The sequence below is a fragment of the Electrona antarctica genome (genome assembly GCF_951216825.1).
Source record: "Electrona antarctica genome assembly, chromosome: 22".
Classification (NCBI taxonomy): domain Eukaryota; kingdom Metazoa; phylum Chordata; class Actinopteri; order Myctophiformes; family Myctophidae; genus Electrona; species Electrona antarctica.
Window position 1 is genome coordinate 8,037,661 of NC_136805.1, and position 19,060 is coordinate 8,056,720.

At 44.4% G+C, this 19,060-nt stretch overlaps 1 protein-coding gene across 5 annotated transcripts in view; it reads right to left on the bottom strand.

Moving 5' to 3' along the window:
- The window catches only part of abcc3 (ATP-binding cassette, sub-family C (CFTR/MRP), member 3), a 64,843-nt gene that overhangs the window by 24,061 nt on the left and 21,722 nt on the right, over positions 1–19,060 (bottom strand). For 3 of the 5 annotated variants that reach the window (XR_013788876.1, XM_079493300.1, XM_079493301.1), the window contains exons 7-18: positions 18,387–18,518; positions 14,982–15,242; positions 13,320–13,497; positions 12,471–12,632; positions 10,515–10,607; positions 9,214–9,417; positions 7,463–7,609; positions 5,724–5,811; positions 4,412–4,478; positions 1,913–2,039; positions 1,253–1,429; positions 379–546 (exon numbers count right to left, since the gene is read on the bottom strand). Coding sequence is in view for 4 of the 5 variants with exons in the window: in XM_079493300.1 (XP_079349426.1) it covers positions 379–546; positions 1,253–1,429; positions 1,913–2,039; positions 4,412–4,478; positions 5,724–5,811; positions 7,463–7,609; positions 9,214–9,417; positions 10,515–10,607; positions 12,471–12,632; positions 13,320–13,497; positions 14,982–15,242; positions 18,387–18,518 (1,804 nt within the window). In the remaining variant the exon portion in view is untranslated. The remainder of the gene's footprint in view (positions 1–378; positions 547–1,252; positions 1,430–1,912; positions 2,040–4,411; positions 4,479–5,723; positions 5,812–7,462; positions 7,610–9,213; positions 9,418–10,514; positions 10,608–12,470; positions 12,633–13,319; positions 13,498–14,981; positions 15,243–18,386; positions 18,519–19,060) is intronic. The other 2 variants (XM_079493302.1, XM_079493303.1) reach the window with 1 other exon arrangement.

The window sequence follows — 19,060 nt, forward strand, 5'->3', positions numbered from 1 at the left end:
AGTATCATCAGTGCTACTGACACCACATGTTCACTGTGAAACAAACCTACGACTAGTCTCTGTCAGACACCCAACTTGTTTCCTCCTGCCGTTCCTGCCGTTCCTCCTCCTCTGTTTTATTATGCCTACTGTAATCTCGGCATCATTGAAAATGAGGGCTACCCCGGCTCTGCCCACATTCCGAGAAAATAAACAAAGGTTGAATGGACGCACACACACACACACACACACACACACGCGCGCATATTCGCACACACGCTCTCCCTCCCGGAAAACTCTGGTTGTCATAATTCCGGCTCCAGGAAGCACAGTGACAGGATGACGTGGAGTTTAATTGGGTTAGGGGTGAGGAGGGTAAGACTTATCTGCTCTCCTCACCTTGCCCTGCAGTGCCCCTTCGGGACCAATGAGGTTGTCAAAGATATGTTTGGCCACGTGGGCGTCGACGGCCGAGAGAGGGTCGTCAAGCAGATAGACGTCAGCCTCGCTGTACAGAGCTCTGGCCAGGCTCACCCTCTGTCTCTGGCCTCCCGACAGGTTGATGCCCTGGGGGATAAAAGAGACAATCACAATTCGTCACGGTTTTATTATTCGTTTGTGAAAATGGTCGATCTACAGCACAAGCTCACAACGCGTGCTCTCGCGTTGTGAGCTTGTAGATCGGCTGTTTTCACTACTTTTGTGCGACACTTGTAGACAGGATGGAGTGTAGGGCATTAAATGTATAGTTCATCCAAAACAATTACTTATTTTTGACTCCTATGTCCAGCTCTTAGTGTGCGTGTAAACACAAACTTTGTCCTAACACAAACATTAAAGAGTGTTTGTGATCTTGTCCGTCACCCCCGGCCCCTCCTCTCCCCCCCTAGTGCAGCGCTACGTCACATCATTTGGAGCGACGCCCACCCGGAAGGGTTGACTCCGACTTCTAGCCCAGAGCGGCCAATGCGTTCCTCCAGGCTTTCATTTTTTGCGCCGACGAAAATGAAAGCCTGGTACCGAGGCTATTGGCTTAGGAATGCGACAAAAACTAAACTACAAAAAGCTCTGAATTCAAAGCTCCATGAGGCGAGTAATCGATGTCAGTGAACTATCCCTATACGTCATGAAAAAACATACAAAGTTGAACTATGGACATACAAGGTTTCTGCCCAACAGCAACATATAGGTAAACCGGTGAAAAACTGTGATAATGATGGCTGAAAACAAAGAAAGAGTAAAAAGTCATCTTTAGACCCATCCCAATTAGCACCTTCTCTCCTATCTCCGTCATGTCTCCTCCAGGTAGGACTTCCAGGTCAGGGGTCAGGGCGCAGGCCTCCAAGACGCAGCGATACTTCTGCTCGTTGTAAGCCTTCCCAAACAGAATGTTGTCCCTCAGAGTGGCATTCTGGATCCAGGCCTGCTGGGGCACGTACGCCACCGAACCCTGGAGATGGAGAGGAGGAGGTTATTATTTTAGGAACTGGAACGTAATGTGACTTTTAAGACACATGAACCACACCTGTATTTCACATTCTCCAGATTTAAAAAATAAATCTTAAGAATTAGGGTAAACAGCAAAGAAAAATCACACCATAATGTGTGTGCCTTTGGAGACAAGCTCTGGTGCAAGCAAAATAAATATACTGTGTATATTATTATTATATTTTTTAATAATAAAAAAAAATAATTAAATGCTCAACAGTGCCCAGCAGTATTGCAGCTGTTCCTACTCCAAACGGACACACATACTGTACGCACATAGGGACACACGAAGCCAGTCATTGGAGCAGTGTGGACTGCGGAGCGCTCAAAGATAAATGTGAACATAAAATGTGAACTGAAAGGCAATGTGAGGATGCCAGAAGGACCAGCCAAGTTACTTTGCATGTGCAGATCCTGCAGTCTCGGATGTCAGGTGAGCGCTTACCCGAATGGAGATCTCGCCCTCCAATTTCTCCATTTCCCCCAGCAGGGCAGAAACCAGCGAGGACTTCCCACAGCCCACATGGCCCACCACAGCCAGCAGGGAGCCCTGGGGCACCATCAGATTGAGACTGGGGAAGGGGAGAACAGCGGCAAGTAGAAAAGGCTTAAAAGAGAGCCACTACGTTTTTGTATCATTCTTAAAGCTTTGAAAAGTCTGTTGTTTGTATACGAGTGTTCACATGTCATTGATTGGCTCCTCCAGTGCAAGAATGTATTCACAAGAAGAGAGACAGGGACTGTGAGGTCCATCATAGGCAGACGCCTTTTGGACAGAACGTCCTGTCCATCAGAGGCGGCCTACGATGGACAGAACGTCCTGTCCATCAGAGGCGGCCTACGATGTCACAGACCGCCGCAGTCAGTCTAAGGCCTGGGAAAGCCCCATCCCAATGTACCTTTAACACACAACTAAAACAATTCAATGTTTTAAAGATGTCACAGACATGTGAACATCGATAATGTTTAAACTCTGATCTTTAAAGTAGATACCAGATTTTATTTTATTTTGAGGAATTATTTTATTAGGCTTTTATTTAGGTATTGTATTGTTATGTTTGATAGCTAGCAGTAATTTAGCTTTTTGCTTTATGTATTTAATTGTATGTGTGTACTGTATTGTCTTATATGTGGGGACTACGGACGGAAATGAGCTCCAAGCTAAATCCGGCACGTTTACATGAGATCACGTTCAGCTGACTGTGTTCACGAACATATATTGAATGTGCTTTAACGTCCCGTTCAAATAAAGTAAAGTATAAAAGTAAAAGAGATGTTAGCGTTTACCATAGGACCATTTACAGCTACAGTTGCAGGTTACTAGTACAAATCTGAGGCACTGTAAAGTAGTATGCAACACTTTTATCCCATTTTGGGCGGGAACCCCTTTTGGTGTTAGCATTATGTTATGCTTTAGCTATTGAAAAATAGCAGATCTACAAGCTCATCGCGCGCCACCGAGTGGCGCGCTACGAGCTTGTGGGTCTGCTATTTTTGAAAAATCGAAGAACGACTGACATAGAAACGTAGCTTTTTCAGAAAACTGTCAGGATGTAGAAGACATTTTTAGAATCTGATCTCAGGTCAAAATGGGTTAAGCACTATGTTATACTTTAGCTATTGAAAAATAGCAGACCTACAAGCTCATAGCGCGCCACCGAGTGGCGCGCTATGAGCTTGTAGGTCTGCTATTTAACGACTGACATAGAAACATAGCTTTTTCAGAAAACTGTCAGGATGTAGAAGAACATTTTTAGAATCTGATCTCAGGTCAGAATGGGTTAAAATCAGCAGGCTCAGGCATGAAAACACAGAACATGTTATGGTATCACGTCGTCATGGTAGGATTAGTAGCAACAGACCTAACCACATGCCAAAGAGTCAGTGATCCACAGGTACAGCATAAAGCAACAGACCTAACCACATGCCAAAGAGTCAGTGATCCACAGGTACAGCATAAAGCAACAGACCTAACCACATGCCAAAGAGTCAGTGATCCACAGGTACAGCATAAAGCAACAGACCTAACCACATGCCAAAGAGTCAGTGATCCACAGGTACAGCATAAAGCAACAGACCTAACCACATGCCAAAGAGTCAGTGATCCGCAGGTACAGCATAAAGCAACAGACCTAACCACATGCCAAAGAGTCAGTGATCCACAGGTACAGCATAAAGCAACAGACCTAACCACATGCCAAAGAGTCAGTGATCCACAGGTACAGCATAAAGCAACAGACCTAACCACATGCCAAAGAGTCAGTGATCCGCAGGTACAGCATAAAGCAGGTACAGCATACATGGTACCAGTGGTGGAAAAAGTACTCAATTGTTTTACTTAAGTAAAAGTACCAATACTACAATTTAGAACTACTTCGTTACAAGTAAAAGTACGGAATTGAAAATGTACTTGAGTAAAAGTACAAAAGTATCGGCATCAAAATGTACTTAAAGTACTAAAAGTAAAAGTATTCATATTGCAGAATGTCCCATTTCACAAGTTCAAACTGTGTACACAATCTTTTGAAAATAGCAGATCTACAAGCTCACAATGCGTCGCGTTGCGACGCATTGTGAGCTTGTAGATCGGCTATTTTCAAATGGCCGAAATGTATAGGGTTGAAGTGGTTCATGTATGTTTTCTAATCAAAATTTAAATCGCCAAAGTAACTAGTAACTAAAGTTTTCAAATAATTGTAGTGAAGTAAAAGTACAAATTTTGGCTCTGAGATGTAGTGGAGTAGAAGTAAAAGTACTGGAAATTGGACGTACTCAAGTAAAGTACAAATACCTCAAAATTGTACTTAAGTACAGTACTTAAGTAAAAGTACTTAGTTACTTTCCACCACTGCATGGTACAGCATGTGCAGGTACAGCATAAAGCAACAGACCTAACCACGGAGTCAGTGATCCGTGTTTAGCGAATGAACATTTTGAAACATACTTGTGTAGAAATGGAGGATCGTCTTTACCCCAGGTGAATTTTCCATTGACAACGGTGACAGCATAATCTGTTGGACAACAAAAAGTAAATCATTTTTTTTTTTTTTATCAGCACACCGCTTTGGCACTGGCGACGACCAAAGAGCTAATGGAAAATGAGCATTTATAAACTCGTGCAAACTCAAACCCCCATCACTCTTAAACATAAACATGAACTTTACAATACACTTCACACACACTCTACACCACACGCCGCCTTTACCCGCCCCTCCCCAACCCCTACCCGCCCCTCCCCAACCCCTACCCGCTGCTGTTCTTACGCGCACGCAGCCCCTCCAACCTGAAGGGTGGCGTGAGGGTAGTGTTTTTTTTTTGACTGTTGCCCAGACCTACAAGCACGCCCTCCCCCCCCACCCAAGAACATTATGTACCTGCACGATACAATGAAAAGTGTAATATGATGTGATGTATGCCCCCTCCCCCCCCTCCCTCTCTGTCCATCCCCCCACCCCAACTCTGCCTCCCCCCCCCCCCCCCCCCCCTATCCTTCTTTTTCTTCTTTTCTTTTTCTGATGCAAGAAAGCCGAGGGCAGCGCCGAAATATGGCTGCAGCCGTGTAGCTCTAATTGTTGTCACCATCCCCTGTAACTGCAATGAGTGCCTGCACAACAAAGTACAGTATTTCACCCACCTTACTTGTAATGTGATGTGACAAAATAAAGCGATTCTTGTACAAATATATATTGAAATTGTATTTCTTTAGAGGATAGCCCCTTGAGTTGTATCAACTCGTTTTAGAGGGGGTCCTCGGGATGGGCATTCAGCCACAAGGTGACGGGTACAAGTGTGAAGTTGATGACTAATTTCTAAAACCTTCTATTCTAAGAACTCAAGCAGTAACAAGTGGTATTTCCATTGCAGGAAATGGCGCCGAATTGAGACAATAACAATGCACATCCTTTAATGTTGGCACGGCGCCACAACGACCTTCCTAGTCGGTTGGGATCGTGTACGCACTGCTGCATGGGCACAGGAACATGTGTAACGTCAAGCCATTTTGGGCGGGAACCCCTTTTGGTGTTTTAACCCATTTTGGGCGGGAACCCCTTTTGGTGTTTTAACCCATTTTGGGGCGGGAACCCCTTTTGGTGTTTTAACCCATTTTGGGGCGGGAACCCCTTTTGGTGTTTTAACCCATTTTGGGCGGGAACCCCTTTTGGTGTTTTAAGCACTATGTTATACTTTAGCTATTGAAAAACAGCAGATCTACAAGCTCATGGCGCGCCACCGAGCGGCCATGCTTTATTTTTCACCTGTAGGCGTGTTCTTCCTGTCCACCGAGTCAGGGTCCAACTCATCGTGACTCAGGAAATTCTGGATACGCTTCAGAGAGACGCTGGTCTGACAGGGCAGAGTAAACACAGAGTGAATGATGAATGATGTGGGCGTGGGCAAAACGGTAGAATGGAGGGGAGTGGAGTAGATGAGATGAGATATACTTTATTGTCCCACGAGGGGAGATTTGTCTTGGGCAAAAGTGCAGTAGTACATAACGCTTCTTAAAACAGACAGACAATACACAATAGCAGCAATGTACAAGTACAGTATCACAGAGTATCACAAGAGATCAGTGCAAAAATGCAATCAGAGGAGGTATACTATACAAGTACTAGAGTATTCACAGTTTATAGTATCACAGGTATAAGTGCATTAAGTAACTGATGAAGGTCGATAAGTCCCTTCCCCACTAAGAACTATTTTGTAGAACTTGTTTAGTAGGACAATTGAAGTGGGAAGAAAATAAAGTTTGAAGCGGTTGCTCTTGCAACGACACGCTCTGTAGCGTCTACCAGAGGGTAACAGCTCTGTAGCGTCTACCAGAGGGTAACAGCTCTGTAGCGTCTACCAGAGGGTAACAGCTCTGTAGCATCTACCAGAGGGTAACAGCTCTGTAGCGTCTACCAGAGGGTAACAGCTCTGTAGCGTCTACCAGAGGGTAACAGCTCTGTAGCGTCTACCAGAGGGTAACAGCTCTGTAGCGTCTACCAGAGGGTAACAGCTCATACTCTGCGTCTACCAGAGGGTAACAGCTCATACTCTGAAGATAATACATCTTAGGAGTATGAGCGTTTGGGGAAGAGAAGAGACGTTTGGGGACAAGAGTGGAGAGAATACGAGTGGGTCAAAGGAAACAAAAAAGTAGAATAGAGTACAGTACAGTACAGTACAGTACAGTACAGTACGCAAGTTTTTTATTCCTATGATGGGAGGGAATTTGGAGCGCTGTGATTGGTTGTCAGTGGAGTAGGAAGCGCTGGGCTGTGTTTTGGACCGCACACAAGTGTTTATGCCTACTAGTACTCTATGACTAGTACTAACCCTATCTCTAACTCTAACCTAAACATAACCGCAAGCAGGGGAGCAACGCACCCCTCACCAACCTTAATCCAAAAACTATTAACGTACCCCTCACCAACCTTAATCCAAAAACTATTAAAAAATCTGCGGTAGTAAAAGAGTAGTAAAACGAGCGCTCCTAAACCTGAGCTATCCTAGGAATAAAAAACTAGCGCACAGTACAGTACAGTACAGTACAGTACAGTACAGTACAGTACAGTACAGTACAGTACAGTACAGTACAGTACAGTACAGCAGTGGTTCCTAAACAGTGTGCAGAGGAACACTGGTTTGCCGTGAGCTGCAGGTGTGCCTTGGGATTTTGTGACAACCACACATTATTGCAACATACACAGCTGGAAAAAGTTATGAATTATTTCCAATTTTATTCTATCAGTACTTTGAGTGCACTCATTCATTTCACTCATTTCCCCAATGTAGAGGCAAATTCTATACCCTGATAGAAATGCATTTTATTAACCATTTTCAAACTGGCGTCCCTATTTTGGGAAAGTCATTATAGAAAACCTTGCATTTTCAATTTAATTTAAAAAACAATCTTAATTGAAATCTTCCTACGAGCTCATAACGGAGCACGAAAAGTTTAAAAGCCACCTCCAGTAGAGTAGAGTAGAGTAGAGTAGACGGTTCCTACCTGCACAATGCTGCTGATGACCAGTGGCAGCATGCTGAGAGGGAACCTGAGGATGTTGAAGAGAGAGAGGGAGACAAAGGCCTTGTCTGCATCCAGTCTGTTATTTTCATCCACAGTCACATACACAGCGAACGTCGTCATAGCAACCTGAGAGCACATGGAAAAAAAGAAAGAAAAAAAAAAGACACTCGTAAATCTCTGCGGTACAGCTGTACAGACGGCAGTAACCTAGATAAACTTTGGAGAAGGTGCCAGTATTGTACATTATCCGGGCAGCAGTGGCTCAGGGGTGGCCGGAAGGGAAAACCGTGAGGTTCCCAGTTGGATCCTGGGCTCCCCCAGAGTTAGTGTCGAAGTGACCTTGAGCATGACTCTGCTCCCCTAATTGCTCCTGATGTTCAGGTTTGGTGCCTTGCATGGTTTCCTCTGCTATCAGTGTATGAATGTGTAATTGTGTATGAATGAATGGGTGAATGTAATGCACATCTACGTAAAGCGCTTTGGATAAAAGCGCTATATAAATGCAGCATTTATTACACTAATGGGGCTATCACCAGTGTTGTTTTTGGCATCAAATTTCTATTTTAGTTTTAGTCATAGTCTCTTGAATAGTTTTCACTTAGTTTTAGTCACATTTTAGTCACCTGGAATGTGTTAATGTTAGTTTAGTTTTAGTCGACTAAATGTCATGAGATTTTAGTCGACTAAATCTACAGTTGATTTAGTCGACTAAAATGTGTTTTGGCAGGCCTTGATGCCGTCATAATGGCTGATTTTACATTTGCTGAAAATAGCCGATCTACAAGCTCACAACGCGTCGCGCTGCGACGCGTTGTGAGCTTGTAGATCGGCTATTTTCAGCATGCAACCAAGTGTAAAATGACTTATACTGGATCTCTTGTCCACTAGTCCCTTCCTAACATTTTAGTCTAGTTTTTATTTGTTGACTAAATTGTCAGTATATTTAGTCTTAGTTTTAGTCATCACACCTTAGTTTTCATTTAGTTTCCATTTAGTTTTTGTCAGTGGAAAAAGGTAGTCGACGAATAATTTTCGTCTTAGTTTTAGTCGACGAAAACAACACTGGCTATCACAGCGAAACGCATTGCTAGAAGCACGTCGCTAGCAATAGCATCGTTTTCCTACGATATGGCGAGCCCGGCAGATGGCCTTCTCTACACAGCGGCTGTTTGCCAAGACTTCCTGTTGCAGTTTATCCAGAAATAAACGGTTAAATTAAAAATAAATCTTCTATTATGGGAAATTGAGTCCCTATTGTTTACAATGGGAAAGCTGCCTTAGTAGCGGCCCCATCCAGTCTGTTGTGATCACCGCTATGGAATATGTTTCAACACTACAACAAGCGATTACACCGTTTTAAAGTGGACTTTCATGACAAGCAACTCAGCGGTCGATGCAGTGGCTGTTCAAAGGTAACTTTAAACTTAGGCAGTCTAGCCTAAAAGACGGCCGTAAATTGTCAGCAGTTAACCTGTTAAATGCTGGCAATGTGGCATAAGGTGATGTGGAATCTCCTCACACTGACACTACACATATCATTCTGGGGAGTTTTGTGGGGAACATTTTAAAACTGTGGTAAAAAAAGAATACGGTGTTGTATGATACCATTGTAATGTAACAGCACAATTCAAGTGTGCAATTTTAGCGTCTGTGTACCAGGAAGGTACCTGGTCCAGGCCATGGTGGAGAGGGCTCCCAGGTAGGGTTAGGTAGGGTTGGACTGAACATACCAGGAAGGGTGCGCTGGTCCAGGCCATGGTGGAGAGCGCTCCCAGGTAGGCCGTCTTGCGCAGCACGGTGAGCTCCTTCTCCCGGATGGCCAGCACCTTGTCCTTGAAGGAGTTCTCCCAGGCGTACAGCTTCAGCACCTTGATGCCATTCAGGATCTCGTTCATCAGCTTGATGCGAGCGTCTTTGTACTGCATTTGTTCCACCTGGCGGCGAGAGTGGGCGGGGCGAGGGAGAAAGGTGGAGCGAGAGAGGAGAGATTGAAAGAGAGGTGCAGTGGGTATAGTACAGGTCAGCTGACAACAGACATGAGACATCTTTTTTATAGTTTGAGAATTAAATCAAAGCAGACACACCTGTAACACTTTCATACAAGCTACTAATAAATATATTTGCGATAAGTAAAAAATAAGTAAAAATACACACACACACACACACACACACACACACACACACACACACACACACACACACACACACACACACACACACACACACACACACACACACACACACACACACACACACACACACACACACACACACACACACACACACACACACACACACACACACACACACACACACACGCCAGTGTAAGCATGCCATGCACAACTTTCTTTTTATTCTTTAAGATCATATCCGTAGACATAGGTTATACACAGAACTTTGCCAAGTGCTTTGCACATGGCATTGGACTGCAAGCATTCAAAGGCTTTTGACTTCTAGTATTCTCTGCAATGCATTAACTGCACGTACCCGATAGGCTCGTGTCTTATGACTGCACGTACCTGATAGGCTTGTGTCTTATGACTGCACGTACCCGATAGGCTCGTGTCTTATGACTGCACGTACCCGATAGGCTCGTGTCTTATGACTGCACGTACCCGATAGGCTCGTGTCTTATGACTGCACGTACCCGATAGGCTCGTGTCTTATGACTGCACGTACCTGATAGGCTCGTGTCTTATGACTGCACGTACCCGATAGGCTCGTGTCTTATGACTGCACGTACCCGATAGGCTCGTGTCTTATGACTGCACGTACCCGATAGGCTCGTGTCTTATGACTGCACGTACCCGATAGGCTCGTGTCTTATGACTGCACGTACCCGATAGGCTCGTGTCTTATGACTGCACGTACCCGATAGGCTCGTGTCTTATGACTGCACGTACCCGATAGGCTCGTGTCTTATGACTGCACGTACCCGATAGGCTCGTGTCTTATGACTGCACGTACCCGATAGGCTCGTGTCTTATGACTGCACGTACCTGATAGGCTCGTGTCTTATGACTGCACGTACCTGATAGGCTCGTGTCTTCACGGCTATGGCTGCGTTTAACGGGATCAGAAGGATCATCACAGCCAGGCCTGCTAGCACTGATGGCCCGAGGGTCTAGGGGAAAAAAGCACAACAATGCAGAGACAGACATAGACATTGTCAATTCACTTTACATTGATGCAAATATCACCAGACACAAAATGTCAATAAAGGCTTAATTTAAAGCAGGGTTTTGACAACTGAAGTAGCCCGTCGCTAAGTCCCTACCCAACCCGTCCTTGTCCAATAGTGGCAAGCTGTCATTCTCACCCATTGAGATGCATGGTAAATGATGATTTCTCCATATAAATACATCGATAATTTCAGTAGCAAGAGCTTCAAAATGTCTTCAAAAGCTAGTCACCCAGGCCTACAGTAGGCTGTATGCACTGGAAATATTAGAGGGAGAAACTATCCAACTTACGCCCGTCAGACAGGAGTTTTCATGTAATGCAGGGGACTACGGTGATTAGTATTATTGCCATCACCTTGGTCATCACCTTGGTGGCCCAGTCGTGTAACTTTCCAAACTCAAGCTGTGTACATACATAATAAACTCACTAATGCTCACCATTGTACATATTTCAATCCTCACTATTAATTCTAACAAAAAGCTAATGGAAAGTAAGTACTGCCTTTGTTTTCCTGGAACATCAACGCGCTTTTGTTGCATCAATGGAAGAAAAAAAATCTAGCTTGAACTCCTCACTGATGATGTCATTGGCATGTACATTTTAGTTAACCACTACCTCTGACTGAGACACAGAGAAACTAGATAGAAATGGCACTATAGTATGATTGAGCATTAGTGAGGAGTAGGACCAATATGGAGGTATGGTTGTAAAAAGGCTAATAATGTTACTTTAACAGAGCTTGATACCAGCATGTGTGCACTAACCTGACTCCGCCAGATGGGGCAGCAGAGAGTACACTGGGTTCCCCCCTCCTGCTCCCATCTGGGAACTCTCAGGCGTGGCCGTGCATCAAGTCTGCCTGAGAGTTCCCAGATGGGAGCAGGAGGGGGGAACCCAGTGTACTCTCTGCTGCCCCATCTGGCGGAGTCAGGTTATGTGTGCACTGTGCAGGGATTGAAAAGGACCAGCAACATCACCACCATCCTGTGCTCTGTTTATTGTTTTTTCACTGATTAACAGAGCTTGATACCAGCATGTGTGCACTGTGCAGGGGAAAAGGACCAGCAACAATCCTGTGCTCTGTTTAATGTTTTTTCACTGATTAATGTAACAACTGCAGTTGAGAGATAGTGAATTCTCCAAGGAAATGCATTACAGCTCACTAGTTAATGGTTGGACATAAAAGCTCCTCTAAATGTTTCATGACAGGAGGAAAAGGGTTAGGAGTTGAAAAGCATCACTTAGCATTGACCTTGGTAGAAGCTGATTGCATTTTTGTTTGTATGCGTATATGTGAGTACTAATGAGTACATTATCAGCCGGACATTCAAATTAAGAAATTATCGCCTGGCATTTGACGAATGCAGAGATATCAATCATTTATCACATACCTTCCTAACAGTATAGCTATATTTTTGTGATTATGACAAAATATCTTGGCGAACTAAATGGTAGCCCCACTGGGATTTCTCAACGGTTTGAGGAGGGATTTGGCTGAGAATACGATATAAGGTGCTGGCCTCAGGATTCACAGCCATTCTGTGAACTGTTCAAAGTCCCTGTTTCGGTTCCTTCCCGCTCTGATAAACTCTAGCGCGTCCTCACGCGAGAATTATACCAAACTCAAATGTTGAATATCTTCTTTCTTTTTTTTTTACTCTTCCAGAGTGAGGTAGCTCACAGTGACAGTTCAACACGTGGTGGCACTTCAACTTCACTTCACAACACTGTTATCAGCCCTAGGGCTGATATGACTGTACATATCATTCCACTCACTCTTACCCATGTATACGAGAGCCCTTACCTGCCAGAGGAAGTACAGCGCCAGCACGATCTGCAGTGGAGCAGACCACAGCATGTTCAGGAAGGTCATGAGATCCATGAACCTCTGTGCATCCACAGACATCAGGTTAACAATCTCTCCCACTGTTGATGCACGCTTGGCTGCATTGGTTATGACCAGCGACTGGAGAGGCAAAGGCAGAGAACATTGGTTATGACCAGCGACTGGAGAGGCAAAGGCAGAGAACATTGGTTATGACCAGCGACTGGAGAGGCAAAGGCAGAGAACATTGGTTATGACCAGCGACTGGAGAGGCAAAGGCAGAGAACATTGGTTATGACCAGCGACTGGAGAGGCAAAGGCAGAGAACATTGGTTATGACCAGCGACTGGAGGGCAAAGGCAGAGAGAAAAAACCCTCTCGGTTTTTATCTTCAAAATGGCAAGCTTAGTGAAATTTAAACTTAATGTGGCATGTGCGCACATTTACAACTGTGGCAGCATGTGCATGTGAAAGGCACAGCATGCAAATCTTTAAATCAGCGAAAAGTTGAGTAGTAAATGTCAATTGAGCGTGCGTGTATTTGGATCTATAGCCTACTGTAAATATCAATTCATAATCGAGTGTGTAATGGACCTAAGAGCGAGTGTGCGTGCGTGCGTGCGTGCGTGCGTGCGTGCGTGCGTGCAAACCCTAGTCCACACGACTGATTCATGAGTCAATGAAACCTTAAAGCACCCTGGCCTGAATGGCCCCTGTTGCATGTGGGCACAGTTTGGGGATTCTGTTGCAAGTGGGTTGCAAGTTGCAGCTCGTTGCAAGCACTGCGAATCATTGGTGTGAACTGGGCGTGTGCGTCAGCGAGTGTACCTTCCTGTAGATGGCTCCTACGATAGCGGTGCGTAACCTCATGCCAGTGACGAAGCAGTAGTGAAAGTGCTGGTGGAGGATGAGTGTCTGCAGGAGGGCGGTGAAGAACATGAGGAAGGCCAGTGCATAGCCCGACCACTCAGGAACGCCCTTCTGCTCTGTGAAGCGGATCAGCAGCCTGAGGACGTTGGGAAAGGGTTCATGGACAAGGAAGCATCTCAGAGAATTGGAGGTTGTATTATTAAAGCAGCGACTACACCGTATTCCACTGATGTCAGCTGTCAAAAATAATTGCATTGATTGCACTGGCTGATAAATGGCATGCACGCACACTTTGCTATGCAGAATCCTCTGCGGTTTGTCACCCCAAGATGTCATGATATTATACTAGGTTAATTTACACACCATTTGCCTAATGCAAATAAACACAGTCATCTGATCTACAGACAGCAGCTGAAGTGGGCTCTCTCACCAACGCTACACACACACTATAAGCAACTGATTTGCTGAAGAATTGCTAATAGTGTGACAGGGATGTAAGTTACTGGGACAATTTATTTTGCTGTAGTTATTCGGCTGTATTATGCCATAATAAACCAAATGAAATAAATATACGTGTATATGAATGGTATGCAAATAACATGTTGACTCAGAGAGCTCAGCTGTGTAGCCGTTTTTCATATGACAAGTTTGACTACGATTGTTAGAATAACCAAGACCAGCCTCTAGTATCTACACAGCAATTTCATGTTCCACATTATTGCGGCTTATCGCATAGAATATTTAAACAGGGCTGGGGATAAGGGTTTCAGAGAACAGGCCTTAATAAAAAAAAAATCCCCTGAAACCTGTGACTGTGGTTTGAAGATTAAACAGATTTCCATACTATACTGAGTTTGCATGATCCCAAACAAAGGCGGCGCATATCAAAAGTACAGCTACATGTATAATACAAATTTGCATTTCTCAGTCATCACGCAAATCAATATGCAAAAAAAACAAACATGCAAAGCAAACTCCGTCACACAGACAGTGCATGCACTAATGTTGTTCTACACTGTGGCTGTTGTGTTGTTGTCCCTGACTCAATTCAATTCGAAGGAGCTTCATTGGCATGAGAAAACATAAGTTTACATTGCCAAAGCAAGTGTCAAAATAATAAATACTAAATAAAAACTCACACCCGTGTGAAGTAAGTGGTGCAACTCCGTGTGGGGGGTGGGGGGGTGGGTGGAGTTCCAGAACCACAGTAACGCACCCAGGGTGCCGGCCCGATTCCGGCGAGCCGCCCCACGTCGGAAACGGTTGAGAAATGACAGAGTTACCGTGTGGGGGTCCCTCTACTGTACTGTACTGTACTGTACTGTACTGTACTGTACTGTACTGTACTGTACTGTACTGTACTGTACTGTACTGTACTGTACTGTACTGTACTGTACTGTACTGTACTGGCACACCCGAAATCACCATATATACAGTTAATATGTGCGTGTGTTTGTGTGTGTGTTAGGTTGCGCACAGGTGGTGAAAAACAACCATGCTGTTTTCGTGCTCAGACGCATCAGACCCACCCAGCCAGCCACCCAGCCACACACATAGTCACTTAAGGAAGTGGTTGCACCACTTAAAAACTGTTGAAATAATGGGGGTGAAATGACTCACCTGAGGAGCTGAGGCTGTACAAAGGTGATGAGATCTTGCAGGAGTTTGTAGGCTGAGCCAATCAGGAAGTAGGGTCCGAAGGACCTGATCAACGCTCGCCCGAAGGACGGCTGTCTGGGAAGGCCTTTCTTTTTAGACAGCAACACTTCCACTTCCTCCGGGCTGCTCTCGCCTCCCACGTGATTGGTGGTCTCTGCTGACCCGGGCTTGGTGTACAGAGCCTCTGCAGCAGGATTCTGCTCGCTAGAAGGTGCGGGGAGGCTGCAGGTGTGGTTGGGTAGAGGAAAGAGCATCAGCAGTCATCTCATTTTTTACCTATTTAGACCAGAGGCCGATTCTAAAAAACGGCTTCTAAAACCTAACCTAAGGTTTTCTGAAAATGTTCAAATCCCTGACTTAATTGATAGTGTCTTTCCCTGCCGAACCAGAGTTTCCCCGAGTTATGTTTTATTTGTTTTATTGAGCGATTTTGATCACTTTTAACACATTGAGAGCCCACGCAAAACTGCCCAAAATCACTTTCACCTAGAAAATCCATTCACATTTTTTATAATTCAGCTGACTGTGGAGACACATGCTGGAACTTTTTACTTTGAAATGTTTTATAGTTTCTGAGTTATTTAATTTAAACGCCAAATGCATTCTCAATGGCGAAAACACAAACTTTGGCACCACGTGTAAAAAAAAAAAAAAAGTGTTTTGATTTTTCTGATTTTTTTTAATAAAAAAATAAAAAAATAAAAAATAAATAAAAATATATATATATATTTTTTTTTTCAAAGACGTCCACAGACGTCTTGGGCTATGCACGTGCGGTAATACCCAGGACGTCCACAGACGTTTTGGGCACAAAATGTGTTAAGACACACAAGCTTTTCCGCGGCTACTTTGTGATACGTCAAACGTTTTGGATCACGTCATGTATTATTAAAGCAGCGACTACACCGTATTCCAAAAATCATTGCATTGATTGCACTGGCTGATAAATGGCACGCACGCACGCACGCACGCACGCACGCACGCACGCACGCACGCACGCACGCACTGCTATGCAGAAATGCATCTCACTAGCATGTCACGGTCACCATACAATTATCTCCACAATCCTCTGCGGTTTGTCACCCCAAGATGTCATGATATTATACTAAGTTAAAGCCGCAAAAACTACTGAAAATGTGTGAAACCGAACAACCGAGATGTGGATTCATCAGCACTCCACCAAACAGGTTTCCACAACGCTTCGATATCCTTTTTCCAAGTCTTTGTAGTAGTTTGAACGGGGAAAGACGATACAAACGTTTGGTGAGCAAACCACAGGATAATCACAGAAAGAAAAGAGCATGCCAAGGGGGAAAAAAATGGAGGCTATACTCATAGTTCCCAAGCTGTGTTTCTACAAGAGACGTTCACTGAGAAAGGTTTGCCTTTGTATAATCACACAGAGCTGGGGCCCCAATTCTTAGAGACAACTAGGCTTCTTTGTACTTAAATAATAAGCACATTATACAGCAGTTCTGGATTAACCCATTCTGACCTGAGATCAGATTCTAAAAATGTCTTCTACATCCTGACAGTTTTCTGAAAAAGCTATGTTTCTATGTCAGTCGTTCGATGTTTTCAAAAATAGCAGACCTACAAGCTCGTAGCGCGCCACTCGGTGGCGCGCTATGAGCTTGTAGATCTGCTATTTTTTAATAGCTAAAGCATAACATGATGCTAACACCAAAAGGGGTTCCCGCCCAAAATGGGTTATGTTCAAGGTTCTTTATTGTCACGCCTTGTGTACATATATACATAAGAGTGTATACTCAATGGCAAATAAAGGTATCTGAATCTGAAGAGTAAAATGTACTTTTCTTTGGTTGTGCAATGCAGTTCTGCTAGAAGAAGACTAGACATATTAACCAATTTTGACCTGAGATCAGATTCTAAAAATGTCTGTTTGAAAATGACAGTTTTCTGAAAAAGCTATGTTTCTATGTCAGTCCTTCGATTTTTCAAAAATAGCATTTTTCAATAGCTAAAGCATAACATAATGCTAACACCAAAAGGCGTTCCCGCCCAAAATGGGTTTAAGTTCTACAGCATACGGGAGTGGGAGTCTGAGAGATGGGTGTGAGGCTTCAAAATCTAAAAAATAATAAAAAAATAAAATAAAATTCAAAGCCAAAAATGTTCTCTATGTAATGTATACAAAACACATCAGTGCAGCAACGGTATAAATACATTCTTATACCGGGCTTTTAATCTTTGCGGAGATAAGTTCTGTGTACACAACACTCTTACACCGTCCCACTCAGTCCACTTCTCCCCCATGGCTCTCCTGATCTCTGAAGACAACACTATGTTACAGCAGTGGTAATGGTTTGACATAATAACATTTAACTGCCTTAACCCATTTAGGCCCGACGTCGAATTTAAAAAGATGTCTTCGAAATCCTGACAGTTTTCTGTCAGGATTTGCACCACATTTTCACGATTTTTCTAAAATAGCAGATACAAGCTCATAGCGCGTTCCAGTGACGTAGAGTCTGTGCGGGCCGGGGGGCCAGGGCCCCCATGAGGAATTGGACCAGGGATCTCGGCCCCCATGAGGAATTGGACCTGAATATATATTCGCCTCAGTTCGTCCCGTTTGTGCCGCATCAGGTCGCGCCCGTTCGCGCAATTCTCGTCTTGCATTGACTTTGTATGTAATCACGCCGCTCTAACCATCCAAGTCTGGCACCTTAACACGTCTGTTTTCCTCCCTTCGTCCCTGGCGCGTTCCCACCCAAAATGGATTAATAGAATGAGTGGGACAGACCTGAAGTGAAATTGTATCTGTGCATGCAGCGACATGCACAAAGGGGAACACCCCCCCCACACACACACACACACACACACACACACAGCCCCACCCACTTCCTCTCACCTTTACCCTATTGTGAGAAAGGAGTGAAAGGTGGTACTATTGTTGGCAAAAGATAGGCTTTGTACCCTGTATGAACACAGGGAGCAGTCGTACACGGTGGGCATTACCCTGTATGAACACAGGGAGGAGTCGTACACGGTGGGCATTAGACTGATCCCTGTATGAACACAGGGAGCAGTCGTACACACGGTGGGCATTAGACTGATTAGAGAATCTAAGAAAAACGTGTCTAAGTGGACGCTAGATAGACATATATACAGTATATACTGTAATAGTTTGAGACTGCAAATCTGAACAACTAACTGCAATCCTATATTTCCACAAACTGTGAGTGACTTAGCAACAATCCATCTTCCCATCCATTGGTTACTGTGTGTTCATTCTCTCCTTCCCATCCTCCAACCACGGACACGCTGGTGGATATTAGGCTATTATAGTCAAGCTTGTGACATGGTATGAGGTGGCCACGTGGCTGCGGTACTGTACCGTACCTGTGTTCTTTGGCGAGCTCCTTGTCCCACTCTTTGAGGAGCTTGGGCACCACCTCCTTGGACTGGTCTTGTTGGTTCAGGGACCACAGGTCTTTAGCCTCCAGGGGCATCTTGTAGCCTTTAATGGCCATACTGAAAGAGAAAGGCAATGTCCTTCAAGTCTTAGATGAATCATTATTTGAGAAATGACAATGGTCGCTGACAGAAATCGAATTTTGCCCACGACTTAACCACATGAACAATAGCATCGCTAGTATAATACTGTACTGGGGGGTGAACATTCTATTTTAGATCAGCGATTGGCTATTTTCAACAAAGAGATTTTGTGTGGGGGAAAAAAGGACAGGGCCAAGTACTGACCCCTGAGGGACCCCAGTGAACAAAGTACAAATTGTAGGCTTTAACCACAAGAAAGCTAGCGTCCCTATCCTGGGGCAAACCTTTGGCAAAAACAGCAGATCTACAAGCCCACAGTGCGTCACAACGCGACACGTTGTGAGCTTGTAGATAGGCTATTTTCAGCAAAGAGATTTGCCGTGGAGAGGAATGGGAGGGGGCCTAGTAGAGAGCCCAGTGGGACACCGGTCAATGAAGGATATAGGGTTTAGGACAGGTGAGTAACCCATTTTGACCTGAGATCAGATTCTAAAAATGTCTTCTACATCCTGACAGTT